This window comes from Anopheles cruzii, chromosome 2 (genome assembly GCF_943734635.1).
Source record: "Anopheles cruzii chromosome 2, idAnoCruzAS_RS32_06, whole genome shotgun sequence".
In the NCBI taxonomy this organism is placed as follows: Eukaryota; Metazoa; Arthropoda; class Insecta; order Diptera; family Culicidae; genus Anopheles; species Anopheles cruzii.
In genome coordinates, this window is record NC_069144.1 from 29494737 (window position 1) to 29515064 (window position 20328).

At 47.7% G+C, this 20328-nt stretch overlaps 1 protein-coding gene across 3 annotated transcripts; it reads left to right on the top strand.

Annotated features, from left to right (window-relative positions):
- Positions 1-11308: 11308 nt before the first annotated feature.
- On the top strand, positions 11309-18803 carry LOC128269136 (E3 ubiquitin-protein ligase ariadne-1). Of its 3 annotated transcripts, none has more exons than XM_053006509.1 (10): positions 11309-11459; positions 11956-12615; positions 13602-13757; positions 13848-13904; positions 14976-15191; positions 15282-15557; positions 15646-15803; positions 15860-15983; positions 16058-16284; positions 16374-18803. In XM_053006509.1, exons 2-10 carry the CDS (start codon positions 12412-12414, stop codon positions 16456-16458), a joined length of 1503 nt encoding a protein of 500 aa, XP_052862469.1. In that variant the 5' UTR covers positions 11309-11459; positions 11956-12411; the 3' UTR covers positions 16459-18803. The 3 variants fall into 3 exon arrangements, with proteins under 3 accessions (XP_052862469.1, XP_052862471.1, XP_052862470.1); XM_053006511.1 differs by having other exon boundaries at positions 11370-11386; XM_053006510.1 differs by having other exon boundaries at positions 11441-11459; positions 11850-12615.
- Positions 18804-20328: the final 1525 nt, after the last annotated feature.

Genomic DNA, 20328 nt, shown 5'->3' on the forward strand with positions numbered 1-20328 from the left:
GGGGATTTGGCCGGGCTTAATGTGCCAGCTCCAGCTTCTCCAAAGCCCCGGGTTTCCCTACGCAATCTGCAGGAAGCGTATATTGTTTCTCTCCAATTTATTAGGTTTTATTAACTTAAGTATCTTGCTTTGAATCATATTGAATATCGGGCAAAGTTGAGTTGAGTTGTTCGAATAGAAACTACAACGGAGAATAAAAATAGAATGCAACGATAAAGTATGTAAGTAGGAACATGATGATACGACGAACTCTGAACCCGTACGACAAATAACGGAAAAACCCCGTCAATTGAACTAGATGGAACTAGTATCAAGGTGAGTGGTGGTGTTCCGGTCCATTTTGTCCATTAAATAACTGAAAACATTTATCGATTTTCCACCACGTACGGAGTTCAAAACGACCACCATCCGAACCACTACAAAAGGAAACATTTATTTATAACAAATATATATGCTCTGCACCCAATCAGCGGCTTTACAAGGCCTGCTCTGACGAGACTAGCGTTCCCATCAACGATCACACACATGCACAGTGCGAGTTGTGCAGTGTCGTGGTAGTAGTTGTACCAAAACGGACTGCTTCGCACGCTACAAAAATGAGTTATTTTACCCCTATACACGCATACAGCCATGCGGCGTTCCACCACAAACACATGAAGGCGAGCTCAAAACACGAACGAAAAAACCCTCCACTACCACCACCAGCCGGCCCCGTAACCACGGCAAGCAGAGTGTGGAGACGGCGGCATCCGTTTCGGGTCCGAGCGCTGGGCGAGACTCTCGTGTCCCAGTTGCGGCGCTCTATGGGACGAGAAACAGCAAACTGGGGGCCTCGGGCCCAGTGCGAGACTATCTCACTGCTATGAAGCTGCTGCTGCTGGTCGCGCGCCGCTCCCGACGCTCTCTCGTCAATTATTCATGCAAAGTCCATACTTCCTTCCTTCCTTCTGTCCCCGGCCAGCCACCTGGCGCTCCAGTCACCTATCTGATCTTTTCTTCCGCGCCCTGCCGGCCACAGAGCGAGCGCGAAAGAGAGAGCGAGCGTCTCGTCTCTCCGTATAGTCTCCTATGGCTCATAACTTTCACCGTCCTGTCGAAAAAACTACTGACTTTTTTTTTCTCCGATTTCAAACGTTACGCATCGTCGCGTGGCCACCAAACCCCCGGCCGGATGCCGAACATCTGTGATCCTGGCGCTCTGAAAATGCTGCTTCCTGTTGGTCACTTTTTCGATCGATCGATTGCACCAAAATTTCCATTCGCATTGGTGTTGAAGTATGCTCGCTAGGAGCTCTGGGCGCGTTCCCTGTTGCCTTGGTGCACGGAGGAATTTTATTTTGCCATTTTGCCTCTGCCTGCCATGTCACACTACCCTGATCCGATTTAATGCGACCGATCCCAAGCGCTGTGTGTGTATGTGTGTGTGTGGTGTTGATTAAACCGACCATCATAAACAACCCGCGGCCTCGGCCCTGGCTCTTTTCCCGACCCGTTCGTTCGACCGGCGGAAGATTTCGTTCCAACACAACGGGTGTGGTGCCGCCGTTTCATGGTCTCCTTTTTCTTTCAACCCAAACCTCAGCAATCATGTTGTAGCCATCTTTGAAAGTATTATTGGGCGCCCTTTTGTGCGAGACTACCGAGTAGAGTGTGGTGTGTGGTTCGCCTTCAGCTTACTTGCTTCGAATTCTTGCTTTTCTTCTTCTATTAGCTTTGGCCTCGTATTTCTCTCCATCGCTCTCTTTCCCTCCTTCTCTCTCTCTCTCTCTCTCTCTCGCTACCCCGGGTCTGGTCTATTTAGTATTAGTTTATCGGTCCTTTTCCATCCCCCTCCCTCACGACGGTGGCACCTCATCCACCCACCCGCGGGGGTAAACAGTCAAGGTTGAGTCATATACCTCACACTATGTACAAAGAGGTCGCCTATGTACCGAGGACAGTCATGTACCCCGGAGCCACCACCAACAGTGTTCCTTTGCCAATCGATGATTAAGCGCTGGGTAACAAAAATAAATGAAAAACATCATAAAAAGCCGACATAAAATTACAGACCCTTCGAAATTGTTGGACCCAGGGGTTCCCGTTTCACTATCACGGACATAAGAGTTACAGTAAAAACAGTCAATATTTTTGTACTTGCTTGCTTGAGCTTTTTAATTGCTTTATGCTTACGTCCCATTGTTCTGTGGGTTTGTGGGAGCTGCCAGAGGCACGCGTTGGCTAATTACTGGCCCAAATTCGATGGCCACTAGAGTGCTAGTTTCAAGCAGCACCATTAGAGAGTTATGGCTCCATTGCTACTGGTGGTAATATTCCATTCTTGCCAGGTACGGAACCTACGCTCCGGAAAATGCTACCGGTGGCCACTGTATTTTGTTTCCACGTAACCAGACTTCGATCATCATACAAAGCCAATACAAGGCAGGTTGGGAATTTTTGGGTATTCCTTACTTCATGAGCCTACCTTCCCTCAATCTCATGCAATCGATACTTCGATAGAACACCCGTTTGTTGAGTGTGCTAACAAAATAACTGGACCGAATTAAAAAGATAGCAAAAACGGGCGACATTCGAAGTGGTGGTCCTGATGATCGTTGACCGCTTTTGTAGGCGCATCGGGATTTGACTGACTTCATTCGTGCATTGTTTTCATTTGGATTGTCTATCAATGCGTTGCATCGTTGCCTGGCGCAGCTTCTGAACAGCCCGTCCAGTGGTTAACGAGAATCTTCTATGCAGCTGCCCAGTTTAAATGCCGGACCTGGACTGTGCAATGAAATTGCCATTACAGGCGGCATCTTAAGCCTGATAAATCGATATTTTATTTTATTCAGTTATATGGACATTATTATTGGTGGAATGATTGGTAGATCGATATTATGTTATGATGCACACTTCGTGGTAATTTTTTAGTGCAATAGTGTCACTTAAGAGTGTCACACGTTCATGTAGGAGATGTTGTGTAGTTTTAATTTGCCAGTTTTAAGCGTTGTTTGTTGTTGTTGAGTCAAACTGTGTGCGTCAATCCTTTTTTCGTCTTTTAATGTGAAGATTTTACCGTTCAAGCTGCTTCAAATGCTCTCACACTCTACGACAAGGAAGGCGATTTGGCGTATTTGGTGGGAACAGCCGGGAGTGATCCATTACAAACTCCCGGACAAGCACCAGACGATCAATGCACACATCTACATATACCAAATGATATTAGAGGGCCACACGAAGCGAAAATAAACGATTTTCCATTATTCTGTAACGTCAAATCGTTTATAAGTTCGCGGATTCATATACGATTTGATATAAGCGGGATCGGTTTGACATTTTTACGCTCGGATTTAGGGTCCGTGTGGCCCAAAGTAATAACTAATTAAACGGAATAAAATAAGATTCTATTTTCTTTTTCTTCTTCTTCTTATTGTATAACAACCGCTGAGCAGTCTTAGTCTGCACCAAAGACAATACTGATGCTTTCTGTAACGGTTTGTTTTAAGGGCGGTGTACACCAAACCGTAAAACGTAAGTGTACATCAAAGTAATAAATAGTGAAGACAAATAAAATAAAATTCTCATCTAGCCGATGCTGGCCAATGAGTATTACAATAAACAAAAAAACAAACAAACAAACAAACAATTCAATTTTAGGCTCATATTTAGGCTTTGGACAAATCGATGAGATAATTAAGTAATTCCCGTTTGTCCCCTCTCGCTCGGTGGCCACCATTGGACTTGAATGTTCCGCACAATTTCTGTACATCTATTGCTTATGCTTTACCTAGCAAAGGTGGGTTTTAGGTGGATTCATTCGATAGCGCCGCGCGGTCGAGGAACGCGATGGGTGCGCAGGGTCACAGGTCTCCACGAACCGTTCCCCACCACCACCCGTTCCCGGGGGGGCCCATGTGCCGCCGGTTCCCGGCACCCGGGACTTGTACCAAACAAAGCGAACAAAACAACCAAAACAAGAGTTAAAAAGCAACCTTCACAACCTCAACGGACGGACGGCGCGCGGACATACGCGTACCCTTCGATGGGACTGCAGATAGTATCCGTGAGACTCGCGTTCGTGTGCGCGGATGTGTGTGTCGTAGTAGACCCAGCAGCCGAAGTAGTGTGTGGCCGTGCCGTGCGTGCAGACCTTAGGTCCCGGGAAACCGTCCGCACACACAGGCGCATCGGGCACACACACGCTCACACGCGCCCGCCGCCATCGTGGCAGATCCGCCAGATCGGTTCGGGCAAACGTTTCGGGCGGTGCCGAGGGTGTGCCGGGGCGGTCTCCGCGCACCGCGCACCGATCCAGCCGTTGCTTCCACTTAAAAATTCCGCTCCCGCCCTCAAACCGCCGCCGCCGCCAGAGAAATCGCCATAAAACAACGACAGCTCGTCTCGCCGACGAGCGCTATCGCCGCGTGGCATGTTGTGTGTAGTCGGACTCCCCTCCATCGCTGCCGTTGGAGCGCTCCCCTCGCTTCCCTTAGCTTCATCCTTCGTCTCGGGCGATCCTCGAACGGCAGCCCCGCAGCTGCCGAGTGCTGTGCCGTGCGGTGGACTGGGCTCTCGGTCAAATAGCTTCGCACGGCACACACACACACACACACGCGGCACTCTCTCCCTCTCTCTCTCTCTGCCAGCCAGTCTTGCGGTGGCCTTAGCGACGGTGATTGTTGCGAAAGACAAGTAGGCGGCGGCGGCTGCTGGGGACGGCGCGGCGGTGGCGTTGGTACATGAAGTTTCAACACCCGTCGGAGAGCGAGAGAGAGACAGAGTGGGTGGCCCAAAGACACATGTGGTGGTGGGGCAGAACTCGGTGCAGGGCGCAGGCAGAGAGAGGCGTTGCAGAGACCAAAGAATGACGGCAGCGGACACAGCAGGAGCGAGAGTGGAGCGGAGGGTGGCGACCGACGGGGTTTCGACAGCGCGCTCGTGTGCGCGCGTGTGTGTGGCCGCCGCCGCCGGGCTGCTGCTGGCGATGGGAAGCGAAGCGAATTTTGCGGTGCCTCGCTCGCGGTGCGAGACTATTTCAGGTTTCTCTGAGCCCTCCGCTCAGCGCGGCTCCGACAGCGAGCGAGCGAGAGAGAGAGCGACAGAGAAAGAGAGTGAGAGTTTTAGATGTTTCGACCAGCTTGCTTCGTGTTTGTCTGTGTGCCTGCCCCTCTCTCTCTCTTTGCACCCTTTCCGCTACGTTTCCTTTCCTTTCTTCTCGCGGGCGTGTTTTGTGTTGCTGTGTTACTCCCCCTCCCTCCTGAAACACCCGCGCACGGACTTGTTTCTTCACCACCCGCCCGGCCCCGGTCTTCTCTACCGCGTCGCAGATGGTTCCCTCCCGGTGGTCGTGTGGCTGTTCCTCGCCCCGTCCTTTCCCACTGCGCCCGCCCGCCGTGCTGTGTGCTCTTTTGTTGGCGTGCCCTCCCCGCTTGGCACACCTTTCCTCTGGCACCTCCGACGACGAGTGAGGGCCCCAAAAACTGTGAGCCACCACGCTGGGGTGTGCGGGCTGGTGGTGCGTGTGCCCTGGGACATGCTTTGTCACCGCGTGCGTGCGTGCGCGTGTGTGTGGACCCTTTTTTTTTCTTCTGATTTTGCACACAAACTGCATCCACAAGCTAACCACGAGATGATGGCGATGATGATGCTGGTGCGGGTGATTTTGGTGCTGGCCGGCGGATGCGTGGGCGCCGAGTGTGTGCCGCGCTTCGATACGTGACGAGGCTGGCGGAGGGACATGAGTGGGTGGTGCCGTATGAACCGCCTCTTTCCCGGGCAGCCCCAGCCCCATTTCATAGAGACGTCCATAGAGAAGCATTTGCCCGAGAGCAGCAGCAGCGGTCCATAATGGCCACGACGACGAAGAGCGGTCGCAGGGGAGATGTATGCAATTTCGAGGGATGCGTTGGGATTTCGAGACCCAACAGCGAGGCCGCCCAACCACACCCAACGCACACACACACACACACACGTTGGGCGCGCGGGTGGTGCTCCGGGGGAGAGTCGCGCTGCTGTTGCAGGTTCCTTTCTATTTTTCATTCAATTTAGTCAAACGTCCCTTTCCCTGCCGCAGCCCGCAGATAGTACCATGTTTTCGCGAGGAAACGGTGCACCTCACCACGCGGCCACATGTCCGGACACGGTTTTCCCACAGCTTTTCTAATTTATTTCATTACAGTTTTTCCAAAAAAAAGGCTGATATTGCATAATAGGACGAAGTAGGTTTAATGCTTTCGGTACACACTCAAGAATCGGTGATTTCCAAATAATTGCTTCGAAATAATTGATAATGGTGTTAAGTTAACACAATAGTTTAATAAAATAAACGCACGCTCAAAGTAAATCGCAGATGCGATAGAGCGAGACAAAGGCATAGTAAGGAATGAGATAAAGAGATACATAGATTTGTAGGTTTTTGTTTTGTTTCTCTCCTTCCGAGAAGGAAAGAACGTTCGAGTTCGCTGCTGATTGCTGATTCTGTCTCACTCGTCAGCCTAATGATAGCAACTCACGTGGTCAGCAGACTGATCATAAATGTGACTAAACAGAATGAAAAAAATGCTTGGTACCTTTGTAAGCTGGTGATTCATTACAGCCTTTAGCACGAGACAACTCAAGGGTATGCCAATTCTTGACCAGTCTGGTCTTCCTTTCTGTTTACTCCAACGCCGGCCCCGTATGAGACGGAAGATCAAACTGTGGTCAAGATGGCATCATGAATCACGACCATCATGAATCCTGCCATCAATGTTGAAACAAACACGCATAAACTGTTGGTGTGTAGTGATTCTGCATTAGAAATACATTAAAAACATGGCAGGAACCCTACATGGTGCATGTATTATGCGCTAATATATAGGTGTACAGAAGGTGTAAAAATGGTCTTCCATACTTATCAGTAGCCCATCAATATTTAGCTAAGGCTATAAACAAACAGGATTTTGAAAAAAAAAATTAAAAAAGAATTATTACCTTCCCTGTCACGGAACATAATCTGTATTCCCACGAAGGATCTTTCTTTGGGCCATGCATGTTGCAAAAGCAGGGAATATAATTAGATTCAAACATTCAACTTTAATGTTTATCGGGAGCCGATTCTCGGAAGGTCTTGGTACTGTTGTACAGTTGACGGTGTAAGTGACTATGTTTTCTGAAATTGATTGGGCTCCGCTCGGCCAAGGAACGCAATAGCAAAGAAAGAAATAGGAACGAGTGAAGAAGCAGAGAAGCAGAGGACAATACTCACCTTTTCAAAAGAAAAGGCCTTCCGAGAAAAGGTAGATGGAATAACGGAACTTTAGCGCGACAATCACCTGACTGGCTCTACGATTAAACAATGCTAGTTTCGAGAAGCAATGATGGCAGTATGTTTGATTTTCGCTTCTAGTAGCATGGCAATCCAAGAAATTAGGTAGCCTTTTGTTATGATACATCTTGATGATGACCTAAATTTGAAATCGCCAAAACCATACGACACCAACCTACTGACTGGCGGCCAATCATTAAATTAAATAAAAAAAAAAGAGACGAAATAAGTACCGGGATCGAAAGGATGGGACGTACAAAAACCACTATTTGTTCACCCCAATTCAAATGACCCTTCCAGTCGGTCGAGCCCTTTAGGTTTAGGTAGGTTAGTTTTTAGTGTCTGCCTGTCTCACTGAAACCACTTCGGTTCTCAGCATCGCGAAAATACGGTATTTTTTTCGTTTTGTTTTAATGTTTCCAGCGCCCGCACAACATCGCACTATCTCAATTTGGTGCGGCATCGAGGCGTCCGACGTACATCGCTTTTTTTTTGGTCTGCAATTGCGCTCTATAGATGTCTTTTTATAGTATTTTCTCCAACCCACACAAAACGAAGATTGATATTTTTTCAACACATTCTCTTATCTCCCTTACCTATAAAAAGGGAGGTTTAATATTATTAGTTGACGTCCATTTTGGCTGAGTTGAGTGTAGAAACATATTCGCAGCCACAACTGGGAAGCGTAGCATAAGATGGTTCTTTTGGACTTCTTGGACTTTCAAAAGTGTGTCTATTTCGCGAGATGATATTCTAAAACTCAGTAGCGTTAGCTCAAGTAACAGTAACAGTCCAGCTTCACTTGCATCTTTTACTTTTGATACCTTCTGTATCAAAGTGTTTTTACTTTCATTAGGCTTGTTGTACAATTATGCAGTATTTTGACTGATTTAAATGCATTTGTCGATTCATACAGCAATGTTAAATTATCGCAAAGCAAGTAGATTAAATTACTCTGCAAGATCGTGTTTCGCGAATGATTGCAGCGCTTGATAATACTTCTACTTCTAGAAAAAAAGCCATTTTATATGTATTTCTGAACAGAATACAGACTTCTGACTTCAAATGACGCCGCTAAGGCTAACATTGGCCCTGCTCCTGGCTACTTCAATTGACTTTTCTGCGTCTCTGCTGGTCAATAGAAAAGGGAAAGATTATCGGTGTGCACAGTCTTCGTCCACGGTGTCTTTCAACCTTCTTTTATGCAACATACAAACACACACACACACACACACACACATACATACATACATAAATTGTTGATTTTGCTGTGATCATTAGTTGATCAAACACACAATGTGCATCACCTTGCCCATTGTGAAGCGGCTACCCGTGAACTCGTGATAACGCACCACCAAGGACTCCGCCTGTGTGGTAATGTATGTGCGCGCGTGCATGTGTCTGTGTGACGCAAACCGACCCATGTGCCGGACGGAATGGCTCCTCCTGTTAAGACCCCGGAGGCCAGCAGCCGAGGCCGAGCAGCAGCTTCAAAAGCCGGAATCCCGGGATTATTGAAGCTCTCGGTGGTGAAGGTTAGCCACACACGGTGGCGACCGGCTGGGTGTTAGAATAGTCTCGCAAAGGGCACCGAGGCTTCCGGACACCGTGGGAGTATATAGTTTTAAGCTTTGCTTCTGCCACTCTCTTGGGACCGGAGAACGGCGCGCGGCGGTCCTGGCTAGCATTGTTCGGTCACCTGAGAGTATATGAGCCTGTGTGGCTAGAGGTGTGTGCATGTGTCCGTCCACCTTTGGCACATAGCGTGTGTTATCGCGTGTGTTAGGAGGAAGGAGCTTGTTTGGCGGTCATTGCGTCCCCTAACCTTACCGCTGCGTTATTATCTCTATTCAGTGGAATAAACGAATGTTCTGTCCCTCTCTTAGGCCCGTCTGGTCTCTCTCTATCGAAAGCTCGACGAGAGAAGGGTTGCGGTTGATGGCTGGGCTCCACAAGAGTAGTTTCGGGTTTCGGGCGGTTATAATGTATTTTGGAGGTTACGGCGGAGCGCGGCGGCGGGTTGCGGCAGCCCGAGCGGTAGATGCTGCAGGCGAGGAATGTGCCAGGGGTAATGAACGTGAAACGGGGTGGCAGTTTATTTCCAGCCTCTTTTATGTGTGATGTCAGTTGCAAAGGCGATCGCTATTGCTCCTAAAGCCGTTCTGTCACTCTCCATCTGCGGCTATCTCTCTTCGTCTCTCTCGTTTTAATTTCTAGGCTTACCAGACTCTTTTGATCTGTTCCTTTTCCCTGTCGCTACGCTACTCCATCTCCGTCCGCAGTTGGTTACCCTTCCGTTCCAATCACGATTAAAATCAACTCGCTTCATCGGAACGGACTTCATTTTTTTGGCGGTTTTTGGTTTGTTTTCGACTTATTGTCACCAAATACGAGCAAGTCCTGTTCCTGGCATGTTTATTCGGCGACAGAATCGCTCGCTATCGCAGATACCGGATACCGGTGCTCGATTTTTCCCCGGGAAAAAGGCAGAGTCGATATGAGTTTTCGCAACCTGCTTGCTATGATTTTCCCGCGTTGCCCATGTTGCTCACGCAACGTGTTGGTCCAATTGGTGTTGTATTTTATTTTCGGTACTAGCATTCCACCAACAGCTCCTTCTCAACAGCTTTATCTTTTTACTTCTCTCGCTCTCTCTTTATTTTTCTCGTTCTCTCCCTCTCCCTCTCTCTTGCTTGCTCCTCTTAAACCCAAATTCAGCTGTGTGCATGTAAAGCATGAATATCAACACCGAAAACACATCGATGTATGTGTGAATAAATATATATATTACATGTATTCCGCGCCAGTTTCCGCGACCAACAACAGCAACAACAACCGGTAACACTTTCGTAATGTTAAATACCAGTACCGTATTATTCTGATTTATCAATAACGTATTTTCTGTTCCTTTGAAATCATCTACGGGGCTTGTTTGAATAGATTTTGGCTGTTGCGAAACGAGGTAAAGCAACAACTTCACGTACTCCATTGCCAGCGCGTAAGGTTGGTTTTACATAGGCCTCGTTTTTTGCGTAACACATTCACAACATCATTCCCGTTCTTCTAAGATAAAAAAAAACCACAACACCATTATGTGTAAAAGATGTTGTCGAATATAATAAAAACTCTGGCGCATATAACCACTTCCGCTAAATCACGCCAAGGTTTCCGATGAGTCATAGGGATGATGAAACCCGCGGTTTTTTTCATTCCCTCAACAATCTTGGCATAATCCCCAGTACTAGCACAATTCCTGTTGTTTATGTTGATGTTGTTGACCAAACAAGTTTGACATACCAAATAATGTCTTGGAAGCTTGCCCTTAGCGGCTAACATCAAGCGGCACAAAGACCTCAAGTCCAGGGCATGTTAAACAGAGCACAGCAGGACTGCCAGAAAAATACTACATACTACAATTAGAAAATATGTTACAACTGTTTCATTAGGTTCGCATAAGAACAATTAAAATATGCTTTACCGGCTGTGTTACTAACGATGGGACTCTAGTACCTAAGGCTTATGTAGTAGGTCTTCAGTTCCACAGAATTTCATGCGGATTACAATGGACTACCGGCATCGTGTTGCTACCATTTCGTGCAACTACTTGGTCCCTTTCATAGTATTCGCCCGCTGTGGGTGTCCGATGTCGTTGTATTTGGAGACTGTAGACATTGTTAAACTATGACCGTGGACGTTGTAAAAGTGTTTAAACCCCTCACCAGTTTGATAATTCGAACAGCTTACCTAAAGCAAAGCGTTCTGCCATTAAATTGTCGCAAAGCGTTCTGCCATTTTTGTTTTAGGCCAGCACTAGCAGATTTTAAATGTCGAACCGTTCACAGCTGCTGCTGCGGAGTCACCCTTCAGCAACGGCGCCGAAAGTGTGCGCCAGCCACTGAACCGTCGCTGTCAGCTGTCAAAGTAGGAACCTTTGTCGAAAGAGAGCACCTGTCAAAGAAGTTACGTTATTACGTTACGGTTACGGTGCGAAGTGGGCCCTATTTTTTAGTTCCTTGCACCACTGCTGACCCGTTCGTTGGAAGGAGTGGTAAACGTTGTTGTGCTTGACGCGAGTGCTGCGAAGCAAGTCCTAAATCTGTGCGTCGACAGACGAATGGCTTGCGCTAGCCATTTGGACTGAAACTTTCATCCAAATCAATTTCCGTCGAGCGTGAGTTGCCATTCGGTTGCCACTGCTGCGGCTGCTGCGAAGAAACAACACCACCAGGGGCCAGTGGTGTGTTAGTGGCTGGCTGTGTGTTAGTTAGGCTGTTGGGGTCAGCAGAGAAAAAGTTTGTAATTGCTTTTCTTGAAACCCCACGACCCAGCCGCCAACCAGTCCCCCCCGAACCGCGCGCGGTCACATCAAGGTTCGAAGCTCTGTGTGTGGTGGGAACGTGCGTGCCACCAGGCCCTCCCCCCGCCCGTTTTCCTTCAATTCCACAGCGTAGTAGGCTGCAACACGAGAAGACGTGTGACGTGTGTGTGTGTGTAGTTGTGTGCGGCGAAGGTTTTTTCGGTTGTTTTATTTTTCGTTGGGCTGACTGTTCTGACTTTGCAGAATCAATTGTGGCCACCGCGTCGTCGAGCTCTTCGGTTCCACGTTTGTCGAAATCATGTTAGCGAGTTGTGTGTTATTGTTTTCTTATTTCGCTTGGCTCTTGAAGGTAGGTCGGTCCTCGTCCTCTTTAAATCCCCGTTCAAATTGAACCATTGCGCGTGTGCGTGTGTGTGTGGTAGTGGAAGGTGCTGCAAGCGAACGCGAAAACAATCTAGTGACGACATTTTTCTCAGTGGAATTCACATTACCATACTTCGATTGTGAATGTCGCTAGGCTGCTCGACTTCCGTGTAACTGCGAAGTGGTGTTGATGGTGTGTGCGTAATGTCCGCGTGGTAGTGGTGTGCGCGCTTCGTGTGACAGATCAGGTTCGGTTCGATCGCGTTCATACTCACTGCGTAAACAGATCATCAGCTTGAGTGGAGAAGTCTTGTCTCGAGCAGAGCAACTCTAGCAAACCGAGGCGTGTGACCGACCGACGCGTCAGCTTCTTCTACGTCTTCCCGCATCGCCAAGGTTCCCCTCCCAGCCCGGTCCAGTGTCCGTTCACCCGGAAGTGAGGATGGATTCGGATGACGAAAGCTTCGAGGAGCACGACTCGGGCAACGTTTCCAGCGGGGACGATGATTTCGCGATGGACGTGGACATCAACAATCCGCGGGACCGTGGCCAAGAGACGGACGACTATCCGTACGAAGTGCTGACGACGGACCAAATCGTGCAGCATATGGTCGATTGCATCAAGGATGTAAACACGGTCGTGGAGGTGAGTAAACGCGACAGTGGTGGTAGGCACGCAGCCGTGGCCACACACTCTCGGCCCCAATGCCTTCGGGGGTGTCTGTCCTCCCCCCTGCAATGGCTTCAAGGCCCGCGCGCGCCTCAAGGCTACGAAACCCGCGTTGCCACCCGTTGCCATGAAGTCATGCGTCAAATGAGAAATGGGCACAAGCGAAGCGATTCAGAGGAACATTACTCCATATCAGCGTGGGGAAAACATTTCCCCCGCCGTTTGCAGAAAATTCGAGGTCGATAGAAAAAATGGCCCCACTGGAAACACCAGTCGAAAATATATTCTACTTTTTCCACTCACACACACACGCTTGTGGCGTGTGTGTGTGCGTGGCTGTGACATAGATTGTTCTTTCTTTCTCCTGCTCGCTCCCGTTTGGCCCGAGAGTGTGTGCTGCGATAGTCTCTTTGTTTTGGACTTTTCCGAACTGTCAATTCACGTTCGGAAGTGTATCTGGGTCATACCGTTCTCTCCGGTCCCCATTTCCTGGCCCCGTCGGAACCAATCGGACACCCCTGTTCCGTTGAAAATGTACTAAAAAGCCTTCGTTTTCAGTAAATCCGACTCGTCGTGAGTACGCACTGACGTTACCTTCGCTGTCATTATTATGATTACGTTACGATTTTGGCAACCGTTCGGTCACATTCACCCAACCAAATAGTGTAAGACCCCCCGATAGATTTGAACCAAATTTGCGTGGCCTCGCACCGTCCTCCGGATTGCCAGTGCCAGTGATTGTACTTGGAGTCGTGCGTGTGTGTGTGTCGACCGTTCGAAGGTGTTGCGAACGAAGACCGTCATGATGTTGATGTAAAAAAAAGTGCATGCCACAAGCTGTCAAAATTTGTCGATGGATCCAGTTGCCGTTGCAATGGGTTTCTTTTAAGGGATACGAAAGGGATAATACACAGAATCTTTATCATTATTAATTTATTGACCGTTGCGTTCTCTGCTTGCAGATTCCCACTACAACGACGCGGATTTTGCTAAACCATTTCAAATGGGACAAAGAAAAGTTAATGGAACGATTTTACGATGGCGACCAGGACAAGCTCTTCAAGGATGCACACGTTATTAATCCGTTTCGAAAGCCCAGCTTAGTGCTCAAGCCAAAGGTTCGTGAACCCTGAACCGCTTCTGACAAATACCTACGCCGCATTCAAACGGAGCCCCAATATTCTAACATTATTTTGTGGTTCTTTCAGATTAAAAAATCCAGAACGGAGGATTGTGAAATCTGCTACTCGACGATTCACCCAAGTGTAAGCGCGCGTTTCTTTGTACCCAATGCCCAATCACTTCCGCCCAATCCCACCAGGGGGGCCACGTTGCAATCCTTATACCCAACAGCTGCAGCCGCGCACTCTCTTATTGTGTGCCCTACGAAAGTGAATCTTTCTTCTCGGACCGCACCACGGGCCGCTTTTTTGTTTGCTATTTTAAATACCCACGCGACACGGAAAACAACAAACGTTGTGTCGGTCCGTCGTTTGTGGTTAAATTTAACATCTTGCCGCCACTCTGTCGATAGTAATTGGGACGGCTGTACAACGCCATCAACGTCCCGTCATGTGTTGTTTTATTTTGTCTCGTTGTTTTGTTGCCCGACCACCCGAACCGCCGAAGCACCAGGGACAGCGATCGTAAGGATCGCAAATGAAACCGAGATGGAAGCCAAATGTTTTGTAAACTTCACTTTGCCATGTGCGATTCGGTTGTTTTTATGCAGAACACCGTGTGTAAGGTTCAAGGTCATTGGACCGGGTGCACTGCAGTTTGTGGCAATATGGTGGTTCTTCCGCGGATTAGTCGGCTCCTATGCGAAATGCGTCCAGGTCAACAGTGCAGTAACAGTGATGATCTGTTGATGATCAACTTGAATGCAGGAAATTAGATTTTGTCCTCTCCAACAGATAAAATAAGGAAAAATGCACAGTATAATGGTTTAGGAGTATTGGGACTTCGGATTACCGAATTTAGACCCCTTGAATGTGTTACATCTTGACATTTATACTGTTGCTTACAATTTTCTCATTTTATCAAGAGATAAATGTGGTCCAAACAATGAACCTAATGAACTTTACGTTACTTTTAATTACTTTGGAATGCCTTTTAATGTTTTTTTGATTCGTAGGGTTAATTTTAAATTTTAATTAAGTGTCGCGTTAACAAACAACTGCATTTTGAACTTACATTAAAAAAATTGTGGAATTTGAGGCATTGCACTGCGATCATGTTCCAGTTATCTGGTAGTCTTGGTCATTAGTACTTCCATTACGACAAATCACACTGGCTTGACTCATTATTCTTCACCTTCCTGTATGCCTACACAGATGATGACCGGCCTGGAATGCGGGCACCGCTTCTGCACCCAATGCTGGCAGGAGTACCTGACGACCAAGATCGTGGAGGAGGGGCTCGGTCTGTCGATAGCGTGCGCGGCGCACGGATGTGATATTCTGGTCGACGACGTTACAGTGATGCGGTTGGTGCAGGATGATCGAGTGAGACACAAATATCAGCACCTCATCACCAACAGCTTTGTGGAGGTAAGGCTTTTTAGGGTTACACTGGCCCGCTGAGGAAGGATTGTGTCGCGAGACCTTACGCTGTTTTCCCTTCTTCCCCCCACAACGCAGTGTAATCGTCTGCTTCGCTGGTGTCCCTCGGCTGACTGTACGTTTGCGATCAAGGTACAGTACGTCGATCCGCGGCCCGTGATTTGCAAGTGCAATCACGTGTTTTGCTTCGAGTGTGGCGAAAACTGGCACGACCCGGTCCAGTGCCGGTTGCTGAAGAAGTGGATAAAAAAGTGCGACGATGATTCGGAAACGTCTAACTGGATCGCGGCCAACACGAAGGAGTGCCCGAAGTGTAACGTAACGATCGAAAAGGACGGTGGCTGTAATCATATGGTTAGTTTCGAGGAAATATCGAACCCAGGCGAAAGCACACAGACTGCTGGCAGACTGATGATCGGCAATGTTTTTCGTTGCATTTTAGGTATGCAAAAATCAGAACTGCAAGCACGACTTTTGCTGGGTGTGTCTTGGATCCTGGGAACCGCACGGTTCCTCTTGGTACAACTGCAACCGCTACGACGAAGACGAAGCTCGGGCGGCCCGCGACGCGCAGGAGAAACTGCGTTCAACGTTAGCAAGGTAGGTTGGTTCAAATACTTCGCCACTTTTTTGCTCACCGTCTTCCATCGTTACAGATATCTGCACTACTATAACCGATACATCAACCACATGCAGTCGCTGAAGTTCGAGCATAAGCTGTACGCGGCAGTGAAGGATAAGATGGAAGAGATGCAGCAGCATAATATGTCCTGGATAGAGGTGCGGCACAAAGTCTGGGTGAGAGATAATGTGGAATCGGTGTGCCTGATTGGCGTTCTGTTTGGTTTTCCTAGGTCCAGTTTCTGAAGAAAGCGGTCGACATACTCTGCCAGTGTCGCCAGACGCTTATGTGCACTTACGTGTTTGCCTACTATCTGAAGAAAAATAACCAATCGCAAATTTTTGAGGAAAATCAAAAAGATCTGGAAACGGCCACTGAAAAGCTATCCGAGTACTTGGAGCGTGACATCACGTCGGAAAACTTAGCCGACATCAAGCAGAAGGTGCAGGATAAGTACAGGTAACCGTGCGGCCGCTTGCGAATATCCCAATAAGCGGTACTCATCCATGTCTCTCTCTCTCTCGCTTGCCGCGTTGCATCTTTGACAGGTATTGCGAAAAGCGTCGGAAAGTGCTGCTCGACCACGTGCACGAAGGTTACGAAAAGGACTGGTGGGAATACACCACCAATTGATGATCGCAATCGTGAAGTCCTGCGATTGGATCTCCACCTTGCCACCCGATGCCCCTCCTTTGCCTACCCGTTAACACTTTCCGTCTACAGAGCTACAGCTCAACGATTCGTTATTGCCTTCCGTTCCTTTTATCGTTTTTGCCGCGAGAATGGTCACCAGCATGAACGCGGCTCGTGGAACGGTTTGGTAAACTAAACGACCGATGAAAAGCGATTCTCTCGAAAATCACCACCTTCCTTCCCACGGATGCTGCAGATCATCAACTGTGTGGATTATTTGCTGCTTGCTCTGCTCCCCGTAGAACATTATTTAGATGACTTGATAAGTGGCGGGAAATAGTGTTTTTCTCACGTTTTGGTACGCATATACGATCTACCGTGACCGTGAGGGGTGTTCATTTTACATAAATTCATGACTTGGTTTGCTCTTTGTGTTGTTAACAAAATTTGCACGCACCAATGTGGTTTAAATTATGTCATTTGATAAAACAGCGCAATTAAACACCCATATGCACTGTGTACACAGTTTCCCTACGTTCCTGTTGCCGTTATGGCGGAGGACCTAATGCTCCGAGAATGTTCGATGAAAACGTAAAGGCTCTTGGGTGGTGGCAATGGCACTTGGGCGTTCTTTAACGATCCCATCCAATTAGTCGTCGCTAGGAAATGGCAAAAAAAGAAAAGCCTGTAATACTGGCGATAATCCTGTTCAGCACAGAACACCATTAATATGCTCGCCGATGGTGGATGGTGATCCCAGCGTTCCCAGATTAAGTATAGTTGAAGGCGCCCGAGATGTGCTCATAGTTGTTTGACTTCTTACGGATAGCGATAGGTTTCAGAGTGCTCTTTTCACCATTGTTCGTTTTCAATCAGTTTGCTGCACACATGTAACGTTTCATGAGTTTTGTTGCTTTTACTACATAAGTACATGCTTTTGTTAGCATCGACCATTTGCTTGTCCATCACTAAAACGGTAAAAAGCAGAAATAATTTGTGCGATCCGTTTTGTCCGCTATTGTTTTATTCTATGTTGTGTTTTTGCCTTCTACCTTCATCGAGATCGTGGCGTCTAATTATGCTGTTCGTTAGCACCATACATGTTCCGTTTCCGTATTACTAGACAGTTCAATTGTTAAACAATTGTCAATTCTACGTGTGTTTGCCTGTAAACTCTGACCGCTTTTCTGTTTGGGTTACAATGTCCTACTTCCAACAGATAAATTATTGTAGACCCCAGGTAACGCCAGGTAGGTAACAGGGCTAAATGTCGCTATTCATTTCTATGATTTGTTATTCGACATCTAGCAACTATAGCAACATTTACGAGCGCTCTTACACATTTTCTTCTCCGGATACCTATGTGTGGAGCTAGGGTGTGTGTGGCAGTAACGTCGTTAAGAAATATTCCCAAGCCGATCACATCCTATTAAACATCACTTTATCCACGCATAGTATGGTCATAAGCAGCTCGACTACAGGACAACCGTTGACTGGTATGAGTTCTCTGCTTCTACCACGGATATCGAGGGTGCATTCATAATTTATTGTATTAAAATAGAACATGTTGATGGAGCAAATTGGGAAGCTACGAAACCGACACAAAACGAACATCTTTTCATGAAAGGCACTGAAAGCACTATTTTCAGGCGTATATTTATTAAACCGGTGATAGTGTTGGTTACAGGAGTTGATTGTTTTTGTTATGCCATCGCATTCGTTTAGACGAGGGTAGGCACCACTGTTGGCAGCGAGCGGCGATTGTAAATGAAAACTTTCATAAGTGTAAATAGTTTTGTTTGGAGGAGCCCCAAGTTCAGGACGCTTCAGAAGCAAGAAATACTAAAGAGAGAGAGAGAGAGAGAGTTACAAAAAAGAACAGTGATATGTGACCTTTCGTTCGGAGGGTGTATGCCCAAAGATTAAACTGTTCTTTGGAGATCACAAACGGTCAAACATTGCGCGCGCGAATCAGCAGCGGGACACGATTCTTTGCTTGCGATGCCGCTAAGCGTGGCTAGGCGTGGCAGTGAATATTCGTGGGGTGTTAGAGGAAAGGAAGCGCACCAAAAACTGGCCAGAATGTGTATGTATAACGGACGAAGCGGTAAAAAATGATTCGCTAAACATTGCGCTAAGAAAGCTGCAAGCAACCACGGCAAACGGAAAGGCGAAACAAAATCAGACCGAAGAAAATCTATAGAAGTCAAGCATGAGGAATGTTATGTATATGGATCTATATATATACATATTACGAAGAGATCTTGTGACTTTACAACTAAAGAAAGCAAAAAGTGATCAAATATATTGCGACGAAAAAGATGAATAAATCGAATCAAACCGAACGAAACAAACAAGTTTAATAAAATGCCGAAATCGTTAGTTGTAAGCGGATTTAAATGTTGGAATGATGGACCAACGTAGGGTCGTAAAGTAAGTCGGAATAGGGTACCATGGTTCAGCGACGAAGGACGTAGAAAACTGCGTAAATTGCTTGGTCTTTGTACGCCCTTACTGGTTTCTTTTGTAATATGCTAAATATTGGCGATTATCCGCGGCACGCAGCTTACCCGGAAGCACTCAGATCTTGATTTCTTTTTATTGGTGATTCAATTTACTGTCGTACTTTTGTCTAGTATTATTAGACGAAAACTGTGCATAGATTGGCAGTGACGAGAATCGTTATTTATTTGTTTACTCTCTCGTTGCTGTTTACAACACTTTGCGATCACTGCTTGAGATCCGGCCAGTCATAAGTGAGGTAACATCTGAAAGAATCACAACGATGACGATGTGTTTCGACGCGTGTGATCCCTTAATGAACGGAACCCCGTTTGCGGTGGTGTGGCGGGCAGTCAGCAACTCGAAGTGTGGCTAGTCGGTTCGTTGTACATGGAAGCTGTGAATTAGTAAGGCAATCGCCACTACAGAGCGTCGGGGCTGACGAAAACGATCGCGCGGCGACAACCTCCACGAGGGGTGGATCAGTGTGTGCAACAAATAACAACATTATAATGGTTGATGTCTTTTTTTATGTCGTTCCACGGTGCAAGCTGCCGAACGGGCGGGACGGGGCGGGACCGGGATGCATAGTGCCATGTGTGCGGTCACCCCCAATAACTACCGGCGTGGTTATACTACTATGCTCGAAGATCGCTCGGCGAACGCTGCGGCAGGCATTGGGATTGGGTTTTGCGCCCCCGATTGGGCATTGTTATTGGATTACTTGGGGGTTGGCGATGGAACAGCTGTCGGTTAGCAAATGAGACGCGCGGAAGTGGACCGCCAGCCCCGGGGGCCTGTATTTGGCAACGCGCTCGGAGTGGGTCGCCGGCGCGGGGCTTTTGGTGAGCGATACACAAACACAAAACCGGGCTACGGTCGGGTGAGCTGTAGCAGTTTGAAGCGCCACAGTAGACTACATGGTTCCAGCGGCCGGTAACGGAACGCGCAGTTTGTTCGCGCGTTGAACTTAGGTAGACGATTTGGTCAAACTAGCCAGGAAGTGAGGTGTCCGTTCGAAGGAATGCCCAAAGGACCGTAGTTGATGGTACACGTTTTCGGAGGAATCGAAATAGTTTTTGGAACCACAAAAGGTGTCAAGAAATTGGGGTACGATCGAATGGCCGTCCAACGTCGATGGCTGCCTGGAGTTTACTTTATGTTGCCATTTTGCCGTTAGTGGTTGTAGGAAATACTGGTCTTCGTGATACTTCCGAAACGCTCTCGGTGGCTCATCGTGTCGGGATTGTGGGAAAATTCGCAGCATTTTAGTGTTCCGTGCAACGATTGTCGAGGCCATCGCTTCGCGCCCGTACACGTGTGGTGCAGGTAATGTTCCGGATCCGTCTTAAGGTTTTGTCAATAATC